At 34.6% G+C, this 24345-nt stretch overlaps 1 protein-coding gene across 28 annotated transcripts in view; it reads left to right on the top strand.

The window, feature by feature from the left end:
- Camkii (Calcium/calmodulin-dependent protein kinase II) overlaps nucleotides 1–24345 on the top strand; it is a 119065-nt gene that overhangs the window by 62071 nt on the left and 32649 nt on the right. For 13 of the 28 annotated variants that reach the window (XM_071790653.1, XM_071790654.1, XM_071790652.1 and 10 more), the window contains exons 10-12: nucleotides 2387–2447; nucleotides 13698–13787; nucleotides 24087–24143. In XM_071790653.1, the coding sequence (XP_071646754.1) occupies nucleotides 2387–2447; nucleotides 13698–13787; nucleotides 24087–24143 (208 nt within the window). The remainder of the gene's footprint in view (nucleotides 1–2386; nucleotides 2448–13697; nucleotides 13788–24086; nucleotides 24144–24345) is intronic. The other 15 variants (XM_071790656.1, XM_071790665.1, XM_071790675.1 and 12 more) reach the window with 6 other exon arrangements.

The following is a 24345-nucleotide window of genomic DNA, read 5'->3' as shown; positions in this document are numbered from 1 at the left end:
GTTTCTCTTTGTATTAATTAGCAAAAACTGTTTCAGTGTCAATCGATGAAATCGTTGTGAATCATGCAACAATGAATATCATAGAATTATCTGTTTCTTTTTTAAATACATATTTTTACAGTATATTGATAAAAATATCATTTTCTCGTTCTCAACTTTAGCGCGTACGCAATAATAATGACTTAATTTTATCAATGTTAATGGGTACGGAAAATTCATATTTATATAAGTATATATATTTTTACAACAGTAACTATAGAATATTTTGTTGTATTTATATTATAACTTACGTTGTGCCCGAGAAATTGATATTGGAGAAATTGATAATGCAGTTTCTGTTTTGTCATAAAAGACAAATTACTTAATAATTATCAATTTGTTTCATGTTTCATATTATTAGAAAATTAGTGAACTTTGAGGCACTTTTATAATATACGAGGCTCTTGCTCTTCTATCGTGTTGCTTCGAGTTTAGTTTTAGTTGTATCGAAACCGTAGTAGCGAAGAGAAGCGCGTAAGAGAGGCAGGTAATCGACCAAGCACGTAGAAATGACAGCGACGCGACGTCGAGGCAACCGGCCGAATACCGATTAAACCCCGACTCATAAAAGTGCAAATGCCAAGTGAGGAAGTTTAATGACGCCGCGCCGTTCGTTTGCTCGCGCGCAGATTGAGACATGCGGGCACTGAAGAATAAATTCATGTTGTGCAGACAACAGGAGGCGACCGTGCCCGAGGTAATGAAATTTTTATCACCGTCAGATTGACGTCTAGCAACGCGGCGTCATTCGCCTTAACGTTGAATATGATGTAGATACAATCGAAGGTATATCAATAGTACGACATTTATACAACGAAATTTGTATTGTTTTATAACACGTTTGTTATATATAATACAGGATGATGTAGAATTATTTAGGACTGCGAAACATTCCGGATTGATTGTAAACTGCGACAACACCTGTCAATCTGCTCAAGTCGAATGATTCTTAATCAGCGCTCTCTGTTACTCTACATATGTCTATATTCCGAAAAACAACAATACGGGTACAGATTGATATACATATATATCGTAAACAACAAAAGAGGAAAGGTGTTTTACCTTTTGTATTTTGTGAAAACCCAGCAGCCGCTTTACATTGTATTATGACTAAAACACAACATCCATTTTAGTAATAGAGAATAGTTTGGCGGTAAGAAGTAAAAATTACTCGTTTTACCTAGCTAATTTCTTCTTCAAAGCATTATTAGCTGTTGCTAAATCGCAACTGTAAATTCATATAGCTGATAATTTGTCCAGCAGCATTTAGTCAGACGAGATTAGTCAGTTTTATAACTGTGAAATTTTGAATGAACTTAATAATTCGTGTGATGTTTTTAAATAACTATGGATATAAAACCATGAAGACTTTCTCCTAAATCCTTATACGATTGATAACTGTCGCAAGATGTAGAGATCTCAATAAATGAAAACAAATTTTCGGATAAACTTGTATTTAGAATTTGACTATTTATTTTAGAATTTGACACAGTATTCTACTGGTAGAAAAGTATCGATAAATCTCTATCAAAGAATTATTATTATTAAACTGGTCGCGCGCAATATTTCGAATGTCGCGTAAAACGGAAACGAGCAATATTGCTGATCGGTCGCGATTTGAAGCAGAAGCGGACGAGACAAAATGTCATTTCGTTTTAGAGACAACAGACGTGGAATATCCGTCCGAGCACGTTTGCACGAATCTCGTCCGACGGACGGCCTTATTACGTAAAGTTCGGCGACGCATCTCGAACTGTTTGCTATGGAACATAGTGAAATGTTGTCACTCTGTGCGACAATGTTTCCAACTTGTCGCGAATGTCACCGAGCTTGATGAAAGACTAGAGTTTACGAATAAACTTCAACTCGAAATTCCGTATAATAATCCGACATCACTCTTAAGGTCGCTTGCCAGTTGTGTACTCGTTTGTCCGGGAGAGAATTATAATATTTCTTGTAATTAAAGACCGTCGCGTCATGATGCAGCAATTTGGACTTTTCTCTGACGTTTCTTCGGCAAAATAGAGAAAATTATTATAGATAATAAAAGGATTATATTATTATTTTTATATTAAATCTCTCTGGAGGATAGAAAAAAAATATTAATTGTTTCGAAAAATTTCGTCTTTTGGAGGAGGAGGATGCTTTTCTCTGATATATTACATTGTGTTTCTTATGTCTTTTTAATAATCCTATTTTTATTTTATGTTTTGACAAAAAATAATAATTTTGTGCCGTTGTCGCGAATTATCGCCCGGCACTTTTACTCATCCCACACACATCCCATCTCATTGGTATTGTCTAACTGCGAAGACTGATAGTAATTGTCTTTCTTTTTCGCTTGCAGGGCGCTATATTGACGACCATGCTGGCGACGCGGAACTTTTCCAGTAAGTATGATGCACAGGGTAAGTACCTCCGGCCCTCTTCAGCGCTCTTACACGGACTTACCACGACAGACAGTACTTTTATATCTTCCGTTAAACTTTACGTCTCCGTGTCTTTGTATACGAATACATCCCTTCAACAGCCTACCCCAACAAAACTATGCCTTCCTTTTCCTCCTATCTACTTCCGTTTATTCGTCTTGCACTCTCACCACATAGAGGATCTATTCATCTGCCTTTTCGCTCTTTCCAAGAGGTGCTTTATAATGCGGTTGTGCAGTGCCATCATTATACTAATATGTTATTATGTGTATATTATTAGGTTGGCCAATAAGTCCGTGCGGTTTTTTACTTATAACTTTATAAGTAAAAAAACCGCACGAACTTATTGGCCAACCTAATATTACCCACCACTGTATCGTAATGACAAACTATCAGTTCTATCTTGACAGTTACGAGGATTAATACAAAGTCTTTTTAAAGAATTAAATTCTATTTTATTGATATTTTTTTTCTCATAGAAACGACTGCAGAATGGAGCACCTGTGTATATTTTTGCTCGTGCACAGAAATAAATTAGAGTTTTTTCTTTAACAATCCCTTGCATTAGATGATCGAAGGAGCGAGGTTGAGCAAGGAATCAAAAAGTTATATCACTTTTAGCACGATGATGATGGCTGATATAATCGGTCGTATTGTCGGTTTTTGCGGTTTTTAAATAAGCGCTTATCAGACAAATAAAATATTTTGTCCTCGCCCCCTCGGCACATCGGTTATCACGATGCGATGTTCATCCCTACCTATTTCGTATAATTCATATAGTCGATGCACATGACTCGCACCTCATATCCTGCAAGGACCGTGTCACGTTACCCAGAACGTAAGGACTTACAATTAGTCATTTACGTTGGACATGTGTACATATACTATTTTACGTGATTTAACGTAAATCTTGTGTCGCGCGAATAGCGTGACTTTCGTTATAGAATATAGAGGCAAGCAATTATCTTGAATCTTAATCCTTTTATTGCGGAATCATATTACTTTCTTAAAGTTACTTAAAGTGATAAACAAGACAAAAATTGTAATTGTATATTACATATTAATCACTTTTATTGTATCTGTATACGTAACGCGAAATAACGATTGACGCAAATTTATATTGTAACACGAAGATCATGTATATTTATCGTTCACATGAAATTGCTTTCTGCATTCAAGCTTATACATATACGTATTCAGAATAATAAAAGGATTAAGAAGAATGCGGTTGAAAAGTATATTAAAATATTTTTTTTACGCACATACACGTTTTCTTGTCTGGGAAACAAGAATTCTGGGTAACGCAAATTGTCGTCGCAGTGGACTCAAGCAGTTTTCTCTTTCATCGAATCGCCATTGTTGTCACTTCATCGAATTAATTCGGTACAAGCTAGGCAAATCATCGGGTCATGATGTTATATTTCTTTCGATCGAGGCATCTTTTCGATCACTATCGTAATCGATTGTTCAATCGATCAAAAATCAAGTTATTTATTGGAATAATTACTATTACAACAGCATCTGGGAATCTCTGAAAGTTCAGTAAAACTCACATCAGTTAAAACCGTTGCGCACTCGCCTAAATGTGTTCGTTGACAAATTTTAGCGTCTATACGAAATTTTTTTTGAAATTTTTTATCTGTAACAATTATATGACAATGTTTTTCTTTTTTTCTTTTTGTTTTTGTGAAAGCTTGTAAGAATAATATATGAAAATGAAATAAAATTATTAGTAAAATGGCTGTAATAAATGGTACAAATTTAAGTGTGTCCCTCATTATCTTCAACGAAAATGCATTTTACGATTATTTGTTAAACCAATAATTAAAGGAAAGTTATGGACACACGCACATTTATTTTAGGATTTTATATAATTTTGTAAGAGAAGTTTAATACTTATTATTGATTTCAAATGTAAAATGTAAAATGCAGGTTCAGGGCATCTTAATTCGATACGCGATGGGATATTGCACGTGTCGTTGTTTGACCAAAAGTTGACAAAAATGCAAAGCCTGTACGCACATTTTATGGCGCGTATTGGAGTGGGCAATAATGGGACATTGTCTTGCCTTGATGTTTTACTGGCTTTTATCGATTCTCGAGGAAGAGCATACGTAAGAATTTTGTTAAAACGGAATATGAGAAACGTGCAGTGAACAATCGCACTGCGATCGGTCGTGTCGCCGTGATGACGGTCAATATCTAAAAGTTCACAAATTACTTGTGAAATGCGATGCAAACAATCAGATTGTACTAGATATCGACGAGTTTCCAGCACACGGGACGTATTGAACTTACAAAGCTGGTGAAAATCAATGCAGACTGATTAATTAGATTAGGTCAGTCCGATCCATTCGTTTTAAAACTGACTGTGAAGAGAAATTAGAATACGTAATTAGAATACGAGAATATGACTTTTAAGAATTAGATATATCGCGAATGCGAGCATTTAGCGAATCCTTAGTGAATGTTTAGCAAAATTGAAAAGATCTGTGAAAGGTGAAAATTTTCGAGGGAAAAATAGCTCAACTGTTTCGGTCCACTAGCGAGATTCCCCTACAATTGACTGTGCGTTTTATTAATGTTGATTATATCCATGTGTTTGAGCCAATGGTTTCCAAACTATTTACCTTTATAATTAATATATCGTTTGTGTCTCTCTCATTTTTAGAGAGAGAAACAAGCGAAAGAACATATGTACACGAGTAAATTTTTTTTAAATTTTAATTCAAGGACATGTTAGATGAATAATTGAGAATTGTATGTTATACTAATTAATATATATCGCGTATATATATTTAAAAGAATTTGAAGGATTCCAGCTACGTTAAAATTATAGAAAGGATTACTTAACTTTTCTTTTCTTAAATTAAATAAAGAGAATATACTAATTATTTTATATATTCTCATGTTTAATATATTATTTTTTTTCTTAAAGAAAATCGATCAATTTATTTCAGTTTGGAAACTCTTGGTAGACGGATTGAGCATAGCCCTAAATTTAGAGCAAATTGCGCTTTTTAACCCTTATTCGTGCTATTACGAATTTGACATTCGAAATGTGATAGAGATATTTGGATACAAAGTTAATTATTAGACATATATCTAACATCGATTTATGCAAGAATATTGAAAAACATTAGATGGCTCGTCGCGTTGTAGTTTTTAAAAATTGATAATAAATTCCATTGTTAGGAAGATAATAATAAATAAGATCAATAAGAAAGACTACACATGAATGAAAATATTAATAGAAAGTTGTGTATTTTTACTTCAGCTCTTTATAAGAAATTTTTGCAAACAATATTTACATTTTTATTTTTATGAAATGTATATGATACGTGAAAAATTAACAGATTATTACAAGAGCAGTAAAATATTTAGAAATGACAAATTAAAAAAGAGAAGGAGATTAAGGAGGTTGGTTGCTCAAATCAATATGATAAGAGTTAATTCAAATATATGGAGGATATTCGTCTGGGATATTCGTATGGGAATCTGTCGTCCATGCCAAAGACAATTGTCTGCATAGTTGTCGAGCAGTTAATTATTGAAGTTATATACTTTTACAAACAGGTGACATAGCAAAAATGTTACGATGAAATGTAACTCTGTAACTCTTGAAAGCATATTAAAAATGATAAGAATTTAATGAAAATAGGTGCACAAATAATTATTTACATATTTAGGAAGGACTTTTACGAAAACTGAAACGATTTGTCTACATAGTTATCAAGAAATTGTAAAAATACGAGTAAAATAGCATATTTTGCCACATTTCAACGTGGATAATAACGTATTTGGGTTTTAATTGTACAACGATTTAAAACCTTAAGAAACAGCTAATTAAATGCATTCCACATATTCATTTGCTAAAACTCGCTTATTTCACGCAACGAAAACACACCTATAGGCTTTCCCCTGCCCCGCAACGTGACTGCAACCAACCTCCTTAAAATAAGCAATAATCTTAGCTGTAATTTGCGCAGCATCAACTTTTTTCTCGTAAAAATGGCATTGCCATCTTGACAGATGAGTGCGAATATGGGTTATTACAGGCATTGCATATATTTGCATATATGCATACATATATGCGTATGTATATATCTCGCTGTTATTTGCTCGGACTAGCGTAAATACACGCGGGTTCGTTCCACACCCGTATAATAGATGTTCGACAAATAATATGTCACATTATGTATGGCATATGCATTTATACATTGCATACACACACACACACGTGTGTGTGTGTGTGTATTAACATGATATATACAACCGAAAAATATTCCTCGCCCCTCGCCCCTTGCCCACCCTCTCTTTTTAGATTGACAAGTAGCTAAGCATCTTGCATTCGTAGATTCGATACCTGATACACGTGTAATATGTATCTGTATAACACACGTGTGTTTTACCCCTTGATACAGTCGGTGTTAGAGTATGTATATATACGTGTGTATGTCTCTTTTGTACATTTTAATGACATTTTAAAGATATGTTCACACACATTTATAAAATATCGGGTATAGTTGATGGCGGATTGCTAGATTGGAACAAATACACAAAGCGAATATTCTGAATCGAGAATTTATAATCATGATATCGAAAAATTCTGCGATATTCTTATATGCCTGAGAAATAAAATTTTTATTTCTTATTATATACATATAGATAAAAAATTAAGTTGCTCATTTTTATTGGAAAAACGAAAACGTGATACGATCGTTATATATGTTTAAACATTTGGTATAGAATGTGGCGGATTTTTCTTCTATTTTACTACAATTGAGAAGGCAACTCTATGATGATTGTGGATAATAACTAATCATTTTTATCGGTTTTTCGAAATATTATGTGTTTCGAAGTATCCCATTCTAAAGAATTTTATTTTTGCGTATGTCACGCTTTTAGCAGATATTTCTCAATAACTCAGTCTTATATACCTACCATGACAGAAAATTGTTCTGGAGCGAGATGACACCGTTTTTATTTACGTACGAACGGCTGCTCTCTTTCACACGTCCATCCTCGTTCTATATTCGGCGCGAGTCTTTGTTCGCGAGTGACTGCGAAACAATTAACTCTTTGTCCTCCCGCGTCTTCGCCCTCGAGCTTTCTTCTTATACCCTTTTTCCCCCCTCTCTCTCTCTCTCTCTCTCTCTCTCGCTTTTTATCTCTCTTGTAAGAGCCGTCGCCAAAGCTCGAACTTTGACTTTAATTAAATTTATTTCATCGCCTTGAGCCGACTCTCGAACTCTATAAGCTTTTCCAACTTTTCCGCGCTCCTCTCTCTCGGCACGCGACTTCATTCCCTATCTTCGGATTTACCTTTTGCTTCTGGGGGAAAGAACAGGGAAGAAGGCTGTTATATCCTTGAGCTTCTGCACATTGTTATTATGGAAATCGGCTTTAAGAGCTCCGCGACAAACTCCGGATGAAATACAGATTGAGAGTACAGATGCGGTTTCTTTAACCAAACTGCTTTTCACGCCGTATCTTGATCGAGACAGCTCATGATAGAAATACCGATCTTGAAAGATTTATAATTCTTGAAAGTCTGTTTGTGAAAGAAACGATATTAATGACATTTCACATTACGCGTTAATAAATTTGAACGGGCGTGAAAAGCTGACGTAAAAAGTGGGTTTAACTTTCGGTCCTCTATTTCTGTATTTGGGAAACCAAGTAAAAAATTAAAAAAGAGTATTATCAGTTATCATCTATATTTAAATTTTATTTAAATCTTATAACTGCGCGATTGTGTCGTCTGTGATCTAAAACAAACACATATGGAATTAGTATACAACATTCCCTCCTAAAACGATTCGTTACGGATCAGTTCCACGTGATTCTCCACTTTCGTCAGTAGCTGCAATGTTAAAGAGAATTTTTTTATGCTTTTACTCTTGTGACGAAGTTTACATCGAAACAACCATGTGAATACGTTTGAATTGTTACACATTTGCAGCTCACAAAATTAATCACAACTCAAGATATTGACGTGTCTTTATCTTTTCGATAAAATTAATATTTATTTTTTAAGCTATTTAGCTTAAGAGCTTCGATTATTTGTATTGTATTTTCTTGATTTGTTATCGCACAAGGTAAACTTTCTGACAAAATTGATTTCAACAGCAATTTGTATGTGAAATTAATCAAAATATTTTTCCTAACTTGTATAATTAAAAAAACAATTAATATTAATCCTTCGCAGAACAAGTGGGGCTTTCAAGACCCACTCGATATTTCCATTTTGAATTTTACGGAGACTTTACGGACTCATAAAAAAAACCAAACCTAAACAAGAATCAGGCATATTTAACGGTACAAAAAGATTCTTAAAACTTTTGAAAGTATACTTGAATTTTTTCAGATTTTTTATGGCACCATTACAGCTTGAAAATCTTAACTGGCCTAAAAGACCCACTCGTTCGACGAAAGCAGCAGAATTACACATGTTCTGCGAAGGGTTAATATTTCGGAGAACGGGATAATATTGATTGCGATATTTATAATTTAGCCTAAATAAAAGGATTGATTCTTTCTTGAATTTAAGTATAGGATTTCAATGTACATCCGCGCGGAGCTCGCCACATTGGAATATGAAATCTTGATTACGTCATTAAGGTTATTAGTCGTCATGTTTACAATTCCTTTCACAATCGGATTGTTGGTAGGTTAGATATATGGCTCGGTCGATTTCGATAATTTGCGATAACTTACGTTTCCCTTTCCTTTCTGTGAAACAGCAGTGATGATGTCGACGATAATTGCCGGAAATCACGGTACTCGTATATTACCACAGGAATTTCCGCGCAGAGTTTCATAATGGCTCGCGAATTATGTTTTAGATTTTAGATCTAGATGTGTACGGTAGATTACTGATCCTTTGCAAAGGATCATCGATCGATGTACGTTTCATGCTGATTCAGTTTACATAAGTGTTTTCCGGGATTACGGAGTAAACGTTTAAATCAAGAGTTACGTCGTATTTCTCGCGGCCATGAATTTTGGGCGTCATATAAATTTATGTATTTCTGGCCGCGCATATTCCTACCGCGGATGGCAGGACTGCGCGAATTACGTATGGGTTTATGAATCTCAAACTGCGCATAGGGCCTCGAGGGTTTCCGGCGAATCCATGAATCCATGAATTTCCGAACTAGGGCTCTGCCTGTCTGCCAATGTCCTCCCTTGAGAGAATGCGACCAACTTATAGTATTGACGAACAAATCTCTCTCTCTCTCTCTCTCTTTCTTTCTTTCTACATATCTATATCTCTATCTATCTATCTATCTCTACCTACCTATCTATCTCTACTTTTACTCTACTATCTATGACTGATTTTTTTGACGAAGGTAATTCGTATCGCGCGAAATGGGTCGGAGGTGCAAAATGGATGCGCTTTATTCTTGTAATGATTTTTTTCGCTCTTATTTGATTCGATAATAGAGTAGGGCTCGAGTGATATATGATATATCACGCATACATGAGTCCTCGGATATACATGAGACGTTACACACGATACAGTCGACGATATTAGATCGTGAGGGACGATTGATTCGTGAGGGCTTCCAGTTGAAATCGAATTTTGCCTCGGCGAAAAAGTCTCGATAAAAATGGTATTTACAATTTATCTCAGACGTATTTTTTTTATGTATAAAATCAGAAAAAAAATATTCTTGTTTACGGAACTTTAAATAAAATATCTTATATATTGTAATTGTTGAAAAAATGTATTACTTATTTTATAATAATACTCAATTTTTTTAAATTAAAATACCATTATGAAATTTTATTCCACTCATTATATTTTTATAACAAAAAGTTCAATTACGAAACGTGATTTGATAATTAGCAAGAATAATCCGCAATTGAAGGTACGATGAATTGCTTAAGGTTTAAGTTAACTGAACCAGTTGAATGTTTCAACGTTCTTTATCTGGCACAAGAATGAAGTCCTTCATGCTAGGGTCGGCATGTTAATCCGGCTTGAAAACGCTGGATCTCCATACGAATCGTCGTCTCTCTCTTGGCATCCTGGCATGCTTTCGCTTTTCGATTCGCCAATTCGCGCATTAACCATGCGTATGTCGTTCTCTGTCACTCGCTTTTTCTACTTAGACTTTTTATGCATCTACATCTATTGTATTTCGCACGAATGCGTTTGCATGTTATACGCGTCACGGCACACAGCTCGAGTATTTGCATTAAACGTTGCTCTATTTTTCTCTCGTCGGACAGTGTTATTATCATTCCAGCAAGTATTTTGAAGACACTTTGGCTGCATTCCGATATTCTTACTGCCAGTACTGAACATCTATAGTAAGTAACGTACACTATAGATTTTCAGTATAGATTCACTGGCAGTGAATCTATCGGAATGCAGCCATTCTCTTCCAAATTAGAGCCGCTAGATTTGAATCAATTTGTTTAGATAAGTATTAGTACGTAGATAAATGTTAGTTGTTGTACTAAAAGTAAATTAATGTAAATGTAGATTTTTCACGTAATGGGGAAATTAAAAAAAAAATAAATTTTGATATATTCCTTAAACTCTCTCTCAACTGTTTTAGGAATGTTGAATATATCCATTCTCAGTCCTATTACTCGAGCGCGGTGACATGACTTCTCTTCATATACATGTGTTGCGCATGTGGATTATACACATTGTATATGTGTTGAATATATATGAGTTCCCAAATGATTTCGTTTTCGGAAGATTTTGAATCGAGGAAGTGCGAAATATTCTCATTTTGAGCGCGATTTCAGAGAATCGATACGCTATTCGTAAGCGGTCATTGATTCTTATACGGTAAAAACACATGCAAAGGAAAATGTTTCGTTAGTGGTCAGACGCGCGACTGCGACTGTTTCTATTGCGCAAATTCTCAATCGGTATTTTAAAAAATAATGTCTTTTCATATTTCTCTAGCGGTTTTAGCGCTTTCTTCCGTATTAATCCGTACCATCGAACGAACGGACTCACTACGTTTGATGTAGCCCGCGAGAACCGCGCTTTTAAATTTAATTTGTTTAACGTTAAGCTCGTAACGTGTTTATACATATGGAACGCTAGCAATAAGAGAAAGTTAAAAGAATTAATTTATCTAACGAGAACGTTTTATATTCCGAAATGAATGTCTGTAAAAGTTTCGCAATAATATGAGAAGAGAATTATAAGCTATTTTCCATTAGTCCTATTAAAATGAAGTAAATGAAGTAATGTTCAGTATTTTTTCGCGAAACTCGTCAACTTTTCCTTAGTCGAAAAAAAAAACAAGATCGAAGTTACTTTTAACTTTACACTTTATACTGTCGTGACGCGCATTTCGTCATTTTTTCTTTTTTTTAATTTCTTTTAATTTATATACACATTAAAGCATAGTTTTTATCACAAATTGAATGAAGCACTCTATATCACAATCTGTTCTTCTTGAACGCGTATCTTAATAAAAAGATGACGTATAGATGTCGATAGTTAAATACTTGCTTCGCTATATCGAATTGCATGGCATGCGTTTACACTTCTTACCGTCTTGCATACCTTCTTCATATCTTCTTCATACCTTCGCTTATCTAATCTTCGGAAAATCTTAGTACAAGATTTTAGTACAAGGATACATGTGTGTCTGTTGTCTCGACATAAGATATCTATTGACATACTGACAATAAATGCAGCTTTTGTCAAACACAGTTTTGTACATATCTTTAGAATTCTGAAGGTGTGATTCCATTCTTTTCCATAGATAAACGAAGGTAGATTATACTTCAACATGTTAGGAAAATTAAGTCGGTGCATCGATAAAAGTCGCACGAACGAAGACAAACTTTGTCACAGCATGAACACGTTTGCTCTAATGTTTGACTTTTCCGTTAAGTCTTTCTCTGTCTGTTTCTCTTTTCCATGATTCGTTTCTCGTCTTCCTTTGGAATGGTTATTTCTGTCATATCCAATCCGATACACAATCTGTTTATGTATATCTTGACCCTCAGCATTCTTGAGCTCGTCGATCGCCATGTGCGTGTTGTTTATAAATGTGTTCTACTCATTAAATTATTTTTGTTTTATTTAAAAATTTTTATTACTATAATATAACGTATTTGCTAAGTATGAGCAAATACCCGTTCTAATTCTGCACATGTTAAAAACATAAATAATTGTTTATTTATGTAGTAACATTAAGAATAAATATTACGGTTGATAATTGAGTTAAATTAATTAACGAATACAAATTATAATCGTACTTGTGAGGGCTAGAATTTGTAAGGAACAAAAATATCTAATTGGAAACTGTGAACGATGATGTTTGAACGATAAAATTTTCTTTACATTTTGCGCGCACGACGTCAGTTTCTTCTTTACGCGACAGGAGATTTATATTCCCTTTTGTAAACTCAAAGGTTATGACGTGTAAGAACGCAAGGTATAAAATTGATTTGCAAAAGATGCAAAAAAGAGATCGCAATTACATCGATACGAAAATATTTCGTGCGATCGATAATATAAAAAGTGAAATGATACAAAAATCCGTGATTACTCGTTGGTGCGACGTCGATTGCTTCAGACAAACGTTCGACGAATTTAATTAACATTTTTTTCCATGCGCACGAAACGAATAACACACAGATTATAACAGCGGTACTTGATTGCATTTTTGTTTCGCGATCAATAAGCATTCATGGAGAGAGAAAATATTCGCTCATTCTGTCTTTCTTTTTTTTCGTCTAAGAAAGCGGACAAGCTGGTTGCTGGTTTCAGATTAACATTCGGCGTCTGAAGCGAACTTGTGGTGTGCGTGTATGCGCGCGCTCGCTCCTGTCGCATTAAGAAGAGACAATGTTTTTTTCAAATTCAAGCGTTTGACGTCAGCTATAATATGTTGTGGAGCACATTTAAAATCGAGAAATGTTCTCAAAACCATCTCGAGGTATGCATTGAAAAACGGATTTAAATAAACACTCGAAGATCCCGAGTGGACCCATCTAATCCAGCCTCTTATATTCTCCTAGTTCATATCCTCGTTTCAAAATTGTTCCGTTTTTTACAACGTTTTTTCTCTTTCTCTATATCTCGTTTTTTATCTTTTCTTTTCTTCTCTTGTTCCTATCTCTGATAAATCTTTGATACTATTTTTGTTCTGCTCTCTCTTTCTCTCTCTCTCTCTATCTATCTTTCCTTTGTTTTCATTTTCCTAATGTCGATTTATTGAAACGCTCTGCGTACTCCAGGTCGAAGCATCATCACGAAGAAGGGCGATGGTTCTCAAGTGAAGGAATCTACTGACAGCAGCACAACGATCGAAGACGATGATGTTAAAGGTAGGAGATTCCCGTCCTTTTTATGTCTCTTTTTCTCTCTTTTCCTTTCTTTTCTTATGATATTAGACAACATACCAAGTTTTTTAACAGGAACATAAGTCGACTTTCGAATCGAGATTACAAGCACGAGGTAAATAGAATCGGATGAGCCGACTTTTGTATCGTATAAATATTCGAAATCTTTTCACACGGATATTTAGTGATTTTCATACGCAGAACACGGGAATAGTTTCTCATCTGTGATATTGCTAACGACATTTCGGTGAGAAATCACTCGCGCAATTTCAGTTGCCGTAACGAGCACTTGTTTAAAGCCAGTCGGCGTCTAGTTGTTAAAGCACGTCGCCGTTGTACTCGAAAGCCCTGGATCCTGGTTTGAATTATGATAGCGATTCCGTCGCCGCCGCGCCGCGGTATTGTCGTCACGCGAGCAGAATAATCGCGGTGATAGTTCCGATAACAATGGCCCGATACACAAGTTCTTAGCTCCAGGTAACGATTCGCGACGTATATATCTCTTTACCGCATACTCTCGTTATGGGGATTTGATGAGAAACTTAAGTACAGTCGGAGAAACTGCAGCTTAAGGTATCCGCGGCTTATCGCATAATACCACTTTAATAATTATAAAGGTCAACATTGCTCTTAAATTCAATGATATATAGCTACATGATAAACATCTCAATTCTATCTGTTGAGCTCTGTTGTGCTCGAAAATCAAGCTGAGTTTTGTTAAGATTTTATACATTTTATTTATATTATTTATATTTAATTCAAATGGTACTATCTTTTGAAATTTAATTATAGAAACAAAATTTAATTGCATTTCATCAGATAGTAATAATAATATAATTACCGATAATTACTAAGAATGCGTATACGACTGTCTGAAAACTTATTCGAATTAAAGCATTGGTACGAAACGTAAGAGATCATGTTGCATTAGACCTCTCACGCGCCGTGATATTATATTTAGGATATTATATACATATAATATAAAGGATCTAACTGATTCGACCCAACTGATGTCCATTTCTACCAATGCGGATTAACTTTAACCTCGGTTTAAAGTTCACTTTTTATCTTTTTCTAAATTCCTGAAATTAGAAAAGGATAAGAAGTAAGTTAAACCGAGATTAAAAAGGTAATCGGCATTGGTATAAATGGACATTAATCGATCATTTTTCCGATCTTCTTTGTTTGATGTAACGTCACGCATTAACATGACGTTTACCGCAATCTATATTGCGGGAGATTAATTTACGCATGAATGTTCTTATTGCGCATAAACGTAAAAAGCGCGCACGCGTATTGATCCGTCATTAGAGGTACTTGTCTCGTTCTCACGTGCAAGCACGTGTAAGTCGATCGTTGAACGATAGCTCGAATACCTAGTTAACTATCTACTCGTTGCTTATCCTTTGGTCCTGCCACCCCCTTCTCACCTTGCGTACACCTGTGCTTCGATTATTGATACACTCACAGCTATACCGCAAAAATTCATGGATGGGAACGTCGATCGCGAAGAATTTCGTTTAAACTTATTTTTATTTAAAGCAAAAATTGACACAATTAAATTATGAGAAGTGATTATAAAGCAGATGCTTGATATATCATACTTGATTATATGAAAGCAAACATTCGAAAAAATTTGATTATTTTATTCTAACATTTTTGCGTCGGATTTGCATTGTGTGACTGTTTTTTTTTCCGAATCGATAATTAAATTTTATTAACATATCTGTAATATCAAGTCTGTGTTTTGATTTTTTTATCATATATTTTATAGTTTATGGTGTACTCTCGGTCACAAAACCTCAAGTTTGTCTCTCCCTCCCGGTTCGTAGAAAAATCGATCTTGCCTTGATCTTTCTCTCTGCCTCTGTAGATACTTTTGACTATACACTTGTCGATCGATCTCTTTCGTGTTTTACTTGTCTTTCGTCTGTCCGAGTTCGATCGCACGTGTACATTCTTCAAAGTTCACCGAAGATACCTATATACACAAGCGAAAAGCAAGACAGTCGATATATATATATATAGGTATTCAAAATTTGATTTAGGCTATTTTCCTACAAAAATGACAGTCGCGCGAGCGCATACACACACATACACAGAAACTCTTATTTAAATTATATTTTAATAGTATTAGAGTACGTTAATAGTTTCGTAAAGCTTTATCGATTATGTCGATTACATTACTGTATTGCTTTTCCAGAACTTATAAAAATATCATACTAACACGAGATACGATTGATACTTGTCAGTAATATCTACGCTTGAAGTTTATAATATAAATAATTGTGTCTTGTGTAGTGAACATTAGCGCAAAGTACACACATATTTAGAATTATTTATTTAAACGTGTATTACATGCCCTCGCCTCTCATCATCGATCCAATATAGGAGTCTCTTTCTCGTTTCGTACATTAGCATATTCGAATCTGTCTTCTCGTGAGAACGGTCCTTCAAGTTTCTGTCTAACTCTGGCAGTCGATGTCACTCGCAATTTCTCTATCATATATATTGTATGCGATGCCCTCTCTGTTCTGACATACTATTCTGAAACTGTTTCTGATACACACATGCGCAAAGCAATGCATCTCAGAGCTATCTTCTTTCACTTTGCGAATATAATTCGCGATACGTAATTAAAAGGTGTGTAATCGATGATTGTCGAAATATTATGCTTTACAATGTATGTGCCGTTATATACCGTTGCACGTTCGCGAGCAACTCGTTATGTATCATACAACAGGTCATTAAAATGGAAGAAAGTATTGAAATTGCTTTTGACGAGCGGACTCTCGCAGGTATATGTACGCGACTTGCGCGACTTTTAATACGTTTCGGACTTGTCTCCTTTGTAATTATACCTGTAAACTTGAATTTGCATTATTTTATTCATCGAAAACTTTGAGACGCACCTTTTTTTATTTCAAAACAATACTTACTCAACCGCGTGAATATCGATCGGCTCTCGCCGGTTCTTTTGTTCCGCGTATTCGAAGAAATTTGAGAGACTCCTCTTGTTCCTACATTTTCTGGCAAAGTAGAATTTCCCCCGATAGAGATTTTGATAAAATCGTACTTTCGAGATACGACATTTACGTTTCCGTTACATTGCATTGGCATATAACGAGCGGTAAATAACTAAATTTAATTATATTTAATTAAAGAACGGACTATAATAAATTTTGACTGACGCAAATAAAATCAATTTAAACTTATTGTACTTTTTAACTTGAAAATTTTACATTTCAAAAATATATATTCCGCGGATTACATATTTTATATGTATATGTACAATAGTTTCCGGTTTAGCTATGGCTTTAAAACAAAATAAGATGAATGAATGATAGTCCATTATTACTATTAGATTACTAGATTATAATTGTAACAATATTTTTTGATGATCAAATGAATGGATTTGGATTTGCATTTTGCCGCATATAGGCCGAGAAAGTACAATCCAAATTATCTTTACATGAAAAAATCCGCGTGTAAATCCTCCTCTCCTACCTCACACAGCCGCAGCATATAATTTGCCGGATATCCGAGAGAACAATAATATTGTTCGTGCTTTCGAAATTTCAAACATTTTCTACACGAAACGAGAAAACTCATCCCTCGTCTCTCGTCCATCAGGATCACACAAATGCATATTTCTCTTATACTTATATAATAATTGGCGTGTTATTACATACATTAATGTTTATGGAGAGATAAAAGAAATTAATTGAGATGACGCATTTACTTTCGGACTCTCCTTTATATTCCTGTGCGAAGATACTGGTTTCAACGTTCAATTTTCAAAATTTCGCGCGCTCGATACTTGTATTATCTAGCTCTAGCAAATGCAACTTTGGATACACTTTGCATATACAAATTCGCGTGACCCTACCCATTTTATGCGTAGTTGATAGCGCTGAAATAAATTTGCTAAAATAAATTAAAACGAAAGTGAATCGATGCCATCTGTTTTCCATGCTTTCGTTCAAACACACATACACACGTTCACACAAATCAAATGGCTTCGTATTCGTGTCTGGCTTCCATAAATAGAGACAACGTAAAGACAAAGCACGAAATTTATACATTCAATAGTTGCGTAAGAAGTGACAATGTTTTGACTATTGTTTTGTGCCCCAGTAGCCGATGCTCACAAATCCATAACACACGTAGACGAATGACGTGCGCACGCGTATTGTGACAGCAAATAAAAGAATGCACCGTACATTACATAACATATGTAATTAGATTACAAACACCATAGACATAGACCGAGCGCAATTCTCTTTTCGAGACACATGCTCATCATATCATTCGATCGCGAAAGTGTGATCATTGTGATTGCATCCGTTTAATGTACACGCACGGATTACCGGACGTACTGACGCTTAGCGGCCAGCTGGGAAAAAAAAAATTGAAGAACGCTCACACACACACACACACACGCGCGTAATATATTTGCGCAAAATAATTTTTACAAAGTCGAGCAGACGAACGAATTTAGCACGCGTAATCGCGCTTTAATGCAAACACCTGTGTGTGTATATATATAACTCATATACACGCGGAACCATTAATCAACTCAACAATTTAATTATTCAACAGCTCAAACATGGCGTATATCGTCTGGTAATCTTGTTTGTTTTTCCACTTGAATTAAAACCGGTCCATATTTCGAGGATCTGTGTAACAAGGGTGACGAATTGACAATAAAAGAATTTAAAGAATCAGCTAAACTCATCTCGGCTTTTTCATTTAAACAATTATTATATTGTATATTCCAAGAGAAAGAATTACTACATACTATTCATGGATGATGTAAATTGTATTAAAAATTGTACAAAAATTGTCTGTGTTTATTCCATATCTAAGCATTTAAAGATTTAAACAGCTCAATATACTGAACCTAATACATTATTCCAAGAAAAAGAAAAAGAAAAAGAATAAGAATAAGGAAAAGAAAAAGAGAAGGCGGAAGTTGCTCTAGTTTATGGCAGATCCTGGTTCTTCGCATTTACACACGTCGCGTCGGGCCACAAAAGCCTGATTTCACTGATTTCGTGTCACTCACGCATTGACCTCGCGCTTTTGTTACGTCGCGCATTATTCTTTTCTCGCCTACACCTTCTCTTCGGGAATAATTCACTGGCGATGTACACGTGTGCAACATGAAAAACAATTTGTTTGTAAGTATTTGCCGCCAAGTTAAGTATCTACCACTATCTGCAACCACCATTGTCATAAGTTTCCCTGTTGACGTATAATGCATCTTTTTTTAGCGATTACCGCACAGGCGATCTTTAATGATTTTTAATAAAGTAAGACAAACAGGCTCGATTAAAATTAGACAACGTTTTCTCCCGGTACGATTTAGTACAAAGAGATAATTGACGATTGTGCAATTCGGTAGATGTATTGTAAATTTTAACGCGTTTCTCTGCCTCACTCGTATATTTTCTGATCGTACATATTGTACATGTAGTACCTACATTGAAGAAAATGGATTCGTAGAACATAGTCCAAGTAGCGATTAGGGCTGTTACTTTTGGCAACTTGGAATCTTCGAAGTTTAAGGTGTCTTTGAAGTTGCGGAGCTTCGAAGTTCCAAGTTAACTTCGAAGCTTCGCAGTGTCAAAGTTTCAAAAATATATATTTGTGTGAATGGCGAATTCATTTAGAGAACGTTAAAAATATTGTAAAAAGAATTAATATATATATATGCTCATATATATATATAATAATTTTCATGTTATAATAATACTTGAAAATTATTATTTAGAAATAATTACACATTTTTGAGCATATATATTAATTAATTCTTTTTACTTACAATATTTTTAGCGTTCTCTGAATGAATTCGCACAAATTTATTTACACAAATATATTTTTCGAAACTTGGAAACTTGGAAGCTTCAAATTCTTTGGAAGTTTCAAAGTTCCAATATCGAAACCTTCGAAGCAAATTACTAGCCTTAGTAGCGATAGCTGCGACAAATTAATCTTGAACGGCTAAGTCTGTTTATCACCAAGTTTCCTTGGCATTAATATTATTAACTTATTCAAGTCTTATTCAAATTTTGTCACGTAAAACACTCGGACGAGCATAATCGCAGGGAAACAAAGAGATAATTCGGGAGAAATAGCCTTCCAAGATTAATATTATAAGTAGTAATATAGTAATATTTCAGCGTGTGTGTTAAGCCTCGATAAACGAACGAATTATAAGCACACAATTAATGGTTAAAGATAGTTTTATTATAACTATTAACATATAATGTAAACGCTAATTTTATGTACGTATAGAGGATTTGTTTACGATTTAGACGAGCTGAAAGGGTTATCATTTCTTATAACGTAAGTCTATTATGCGCGGTTACGGCGTGGCGTGTTGTCATTCGGTATTATCACGTACTATACTTTTTTTATATCAATCTCGATGTTTATCTATTTTCACTTCTATTATCTTATTCATTTTCGATCATGTTGATTTTTCAACAGCCAGTGACTTCGAATCGCTCCGACTCGCGGACTCACACTGCTTTTGCTTGCATTTTTTTTTCCAGTACATTTGCCCTTTGTCTCTTAAAGCCGCAATTAGCACAGAAAAACTTAACTTACTCGCTTTTATATGTTTCTTCGTCATTCACAATTAAGCTTTGATCACCAAAACGCTCGTTTTCGGCTCGTTCCTCAAACTGTCTGTGAATAACTATCGATTGCAATTGTGAGTTTGTGAATATCGAGTCGGTAACGACCGGTTTCACTCAGGGTGGCGACTTCTCTCGACTTGTCTGCATACATTACATATAAAATTGATATTTGTCTTTCTTTTTCTTTGCGTTTTTTATATTTCTAGTGAACTTTTTGACATTGATCATGAACTTCTACGTGACGAATATATTAGCAGCGCAAAAGAAAAAATTTAATTATGAAAATTTTTAAGCTTTTTAGGCGACATATATCACGATCATTACTTTCTCACGCTTAGATCTCATCTGGCATATTTGTGTTTCCTTATGCTCGCGCACACACACACACACACACACACACACCTCCTCGGTGTTGTATATTTTATATTTCTCTTTTTTTTGCTGTGCCACGCGTTTTGCGGACTATGTATTGCAACTTTTTAATTGACTGGCTCTGATTTCGTCTCTTGGTTTTATCGTGTGAACCAGAGCGATAGGACAAGGATGTGACGAAAGAACTATTTGTCGTTAGTAACAAGAAAGCTAAATGAATTTTATTGTTTGGATGTCGCGCAATTGTAAAAAGGAAAAAATAGTTGCTTAGGCGAAACCGGTGGCAAATAATGGAGCAAACATGCTCGAAAATCCGTTCGATTTTTGCTCTATGTATATAACTTTTCTCTGTATGACCCCTCCACGTGCACCGTGTACGTTAAAGGAACACGATCGTACTACGATCATGTTCTTAAACGATCTCTTCACCTTCGAATTTCTTGCATCGTAACACGTACACCTTACACACTTGGGTTATTATTACTACAGCAAATTTGAAATCACACGTATGTATGCGCACACACACATACGCACGCACGCACGCATACAACAAACACATAACAAACAAACAGACACACAACACCGCTCTCTGTCGTCGTCACAAATCTTGACTCTCGATGTTTAGCCTAGTGTTATGGATTTATGAACATCAGCCTATTGTACTTCCGTCTCCCTTTTTCTCGCTCTAGCGCTTGCCTCACTCTTTCTCTCCCTTCCTTTTGTCACTCGCTTTGTCCGCTTGATCAGTCGATTGAATTCCACCATTCACCATTCACATTTCTGACCCTTCATCCATGCAACAGCCGACTGGAAATTGATTCCATTGCACTCACTTTCTTCTCTTGGTTGTTTCTTTTTTGTATGTCAATCCGATTTCTCGCATGTTTCCCGCCTATCGCACGCTTGCTCGCCATCGTACGGCTTTTTGCAAAGTCTCGAACCGAGTGTCGAGGAGATTTCCTGACACGAGGAAAAGAAAGAGAGGAATTATAATTTAACGGCACGAGGTAGCTATAGACAATTTCTTTTATTTTTTCTTTTTTGACAACTTATTTTCAATCAAAAATAAATGCCAAGTTTCATATACGATTCCATCAATTTCAAGTTGTAATTTTCACATTTTACATTTTTACAGATTAAATAGTTTGACATATATGAATTTCATGTTTGTTTTTTATGTTGGGTTGCGTTAAAGTAGTCGCATTAAATGCAGATAGATTATTACTTTCGAGGAATTGCAGAGAAATATAAAATCTGATTTATATAGCATTCGAGAGAATAACAATTATTTTTATAATATTATTATACTTCCAAGCTTAAAAATTGAAATCACTAATGATCTAATTGTAAGAAGAATTCAAGAATCTCTCTCTCTCTGAATAATTGAAAACACAAAATAACGTATACGTATTTCAAAAATTTGATATACTAATGACAAGAAAATCTTGTTGCCATAAATTAAATGCAATTGTTAAAACTTTTAATCTTTTAGTTTATATAGTACTATTAATATTTCAAGTATGTTAAAACCGTACGATTGGCTTGATCTGCACGCATCATAATTTCTTTTTTTTTTTTTTTTACTTTATTATCCTACTACTCGAGATACGATCGATACGTGTTTTCATCAACGTATGCACGTTCTTACTGTAAGGTGCACTTTCCAGCACTGTCCCGGTTATCAATCGATGGTATCAATCCAATATTTTTTGTCAGATAACCGTTCTTTTTTATATACTATAGTTCCGATGGTAACGGCACCGCACGTCTTCGTAGTTCCCATAAATGAAAAGAAAAAAGAAAAAAAAAATAGAATATCTAATTGTAAGTCGCAATACGATCGTTACATTTTCGTCAGTCACAAACGATACTTTACATTTCGTTGCGTCTCACTCTACTTACGTCACACTTGTTACTACAATATATTAAGTGTTATCGCAGCTTAGTGGCCGTGGTTCTCTATGCAAAAGAAATCGATTGCCATCAATTTGCGCGATTAATACTCGCTGCAAAGTAATGACCACCTGTGCTTTACACGAGGGAATTTTTCTTGTCGTACGATAATTTTTCGCAAATTGTTAAGTACGCAAATAATTATATAGGTAATGAAAGCATGACTATCATAACTCTCTCACTACTACTTATGAAAAATTGCTAAAGTTTTTTGTATTAAAAAAAAACCGCGAAGAGTGTAACGATATATTTTATACTTTTATACGGACGTTTTATTGAGATTTAAAATCGGCGCTGGGAATATCTACATGGTCATGGAAATTTTGTACGAAGGTATAAAAGTATATTATTGGAAGTGTTTGGTAAACTCTCGAGTAAGAATCTCTTTGGTATCATCCTGTGGCGATTCTCTATTGAGAGCCTTGCTTTTTCGATCTTTTATCAAAGAAAATCAATATTTATATGGCGATTTTATAATCGACAATACAAGATTTATTTTTGATATCATTCTACAACGAATGTTTATCTTATAATATATATAAATAGAGTTATTGTGCGATATTTAACATTTCTTAATTGTCGTTTTATATATATAGATTGTATATATGTATATATGTATACATATAAAATGACATAATGAAAAATGAATATCAATATCGTGGAACTCGGCCATTTGCTGCTACATAAAAATCCAAGTTTAATTAGTACAATTATCAAAGAAGACCCTCGTTTGCCATAAGGCGAATACACCGCGGAAAAATGAAGCAAATCTCTGCATATCGCTCCTAAATCTATGATATATAGATATCTAGACTATTATCTATCACTGTCTGCATATCTTATATTTATTTATATGGTGATGATTGATTGATTTAATTTATTTCCTCGTTACTTTGATCGCCGAATATTTTTATTAATATAATTTATTAATATTGGTTATTAAATATATTCTTTCTTTCTCTCTTAGCATTCTCGATCAGAAAAATTTATTTTCAAGTGTGGTATGCTAATTGAAAAAGAAGTGGTTTACTTCTGTGATGTTAATAATAAAATTTTTCTAACAATTTGTTTTTGGGCTTCACTTTTCTGCAATGTATTCTTTTCGTTCAACGTATTTCTTTTGATGAGGAAGCGATATTGTCGATTTATGTATATCAGTATTTAGATAAATCGTGGAAAATAAGCCTAGCTTTTCACTATGCGACGTGACTTTATCGATATTCCATATAAATATCTTAAGCGTTATGTAATGATATATACTTTTTGTATATTCGTATATCGTATACGTGATGTATGTGTGTATGTTGTACAGAGGATAAGAAGGGCGGTGTCGACCGGAGCAGCACGGTCATTGCCAAAGAACCCGAAGGTAAACCCAACTCTCGAGACTGAGAAACGTTTTGATGTTTCAACTTTTTTTATGTATCACAACATATATATGTATATATATATATTTTTTTTTTATTGTGCGTTACTTTGTAAACGTCGCGCGATTGTATTGGCCTCTCCCATCCGAACTTTCAACGTTTAATTAAACAGAAAATATTCTGATTAAACTTAATTGTTATGCA

The sequence above is a fragment of the Temnothorax longispinosus genome, chromosome 10 (genome assembly GCF_030848805.1).
Source record: "Temnothorax longispinosus isolate EJ_2023e chromosome 10, Tlon_JGU_v1, whole genome shotgun sequence".
NCBI lineage: Eukaryota > Metazoa > Arthropoda > Insecta > Hymenoptera > Formicidae > Temnothorax > Temnothorax longispinosus.
Note: the sequence above shows the minus strand (reverse complement) of the source record. Positions and strands in the feature narration are given on the sequence as shown.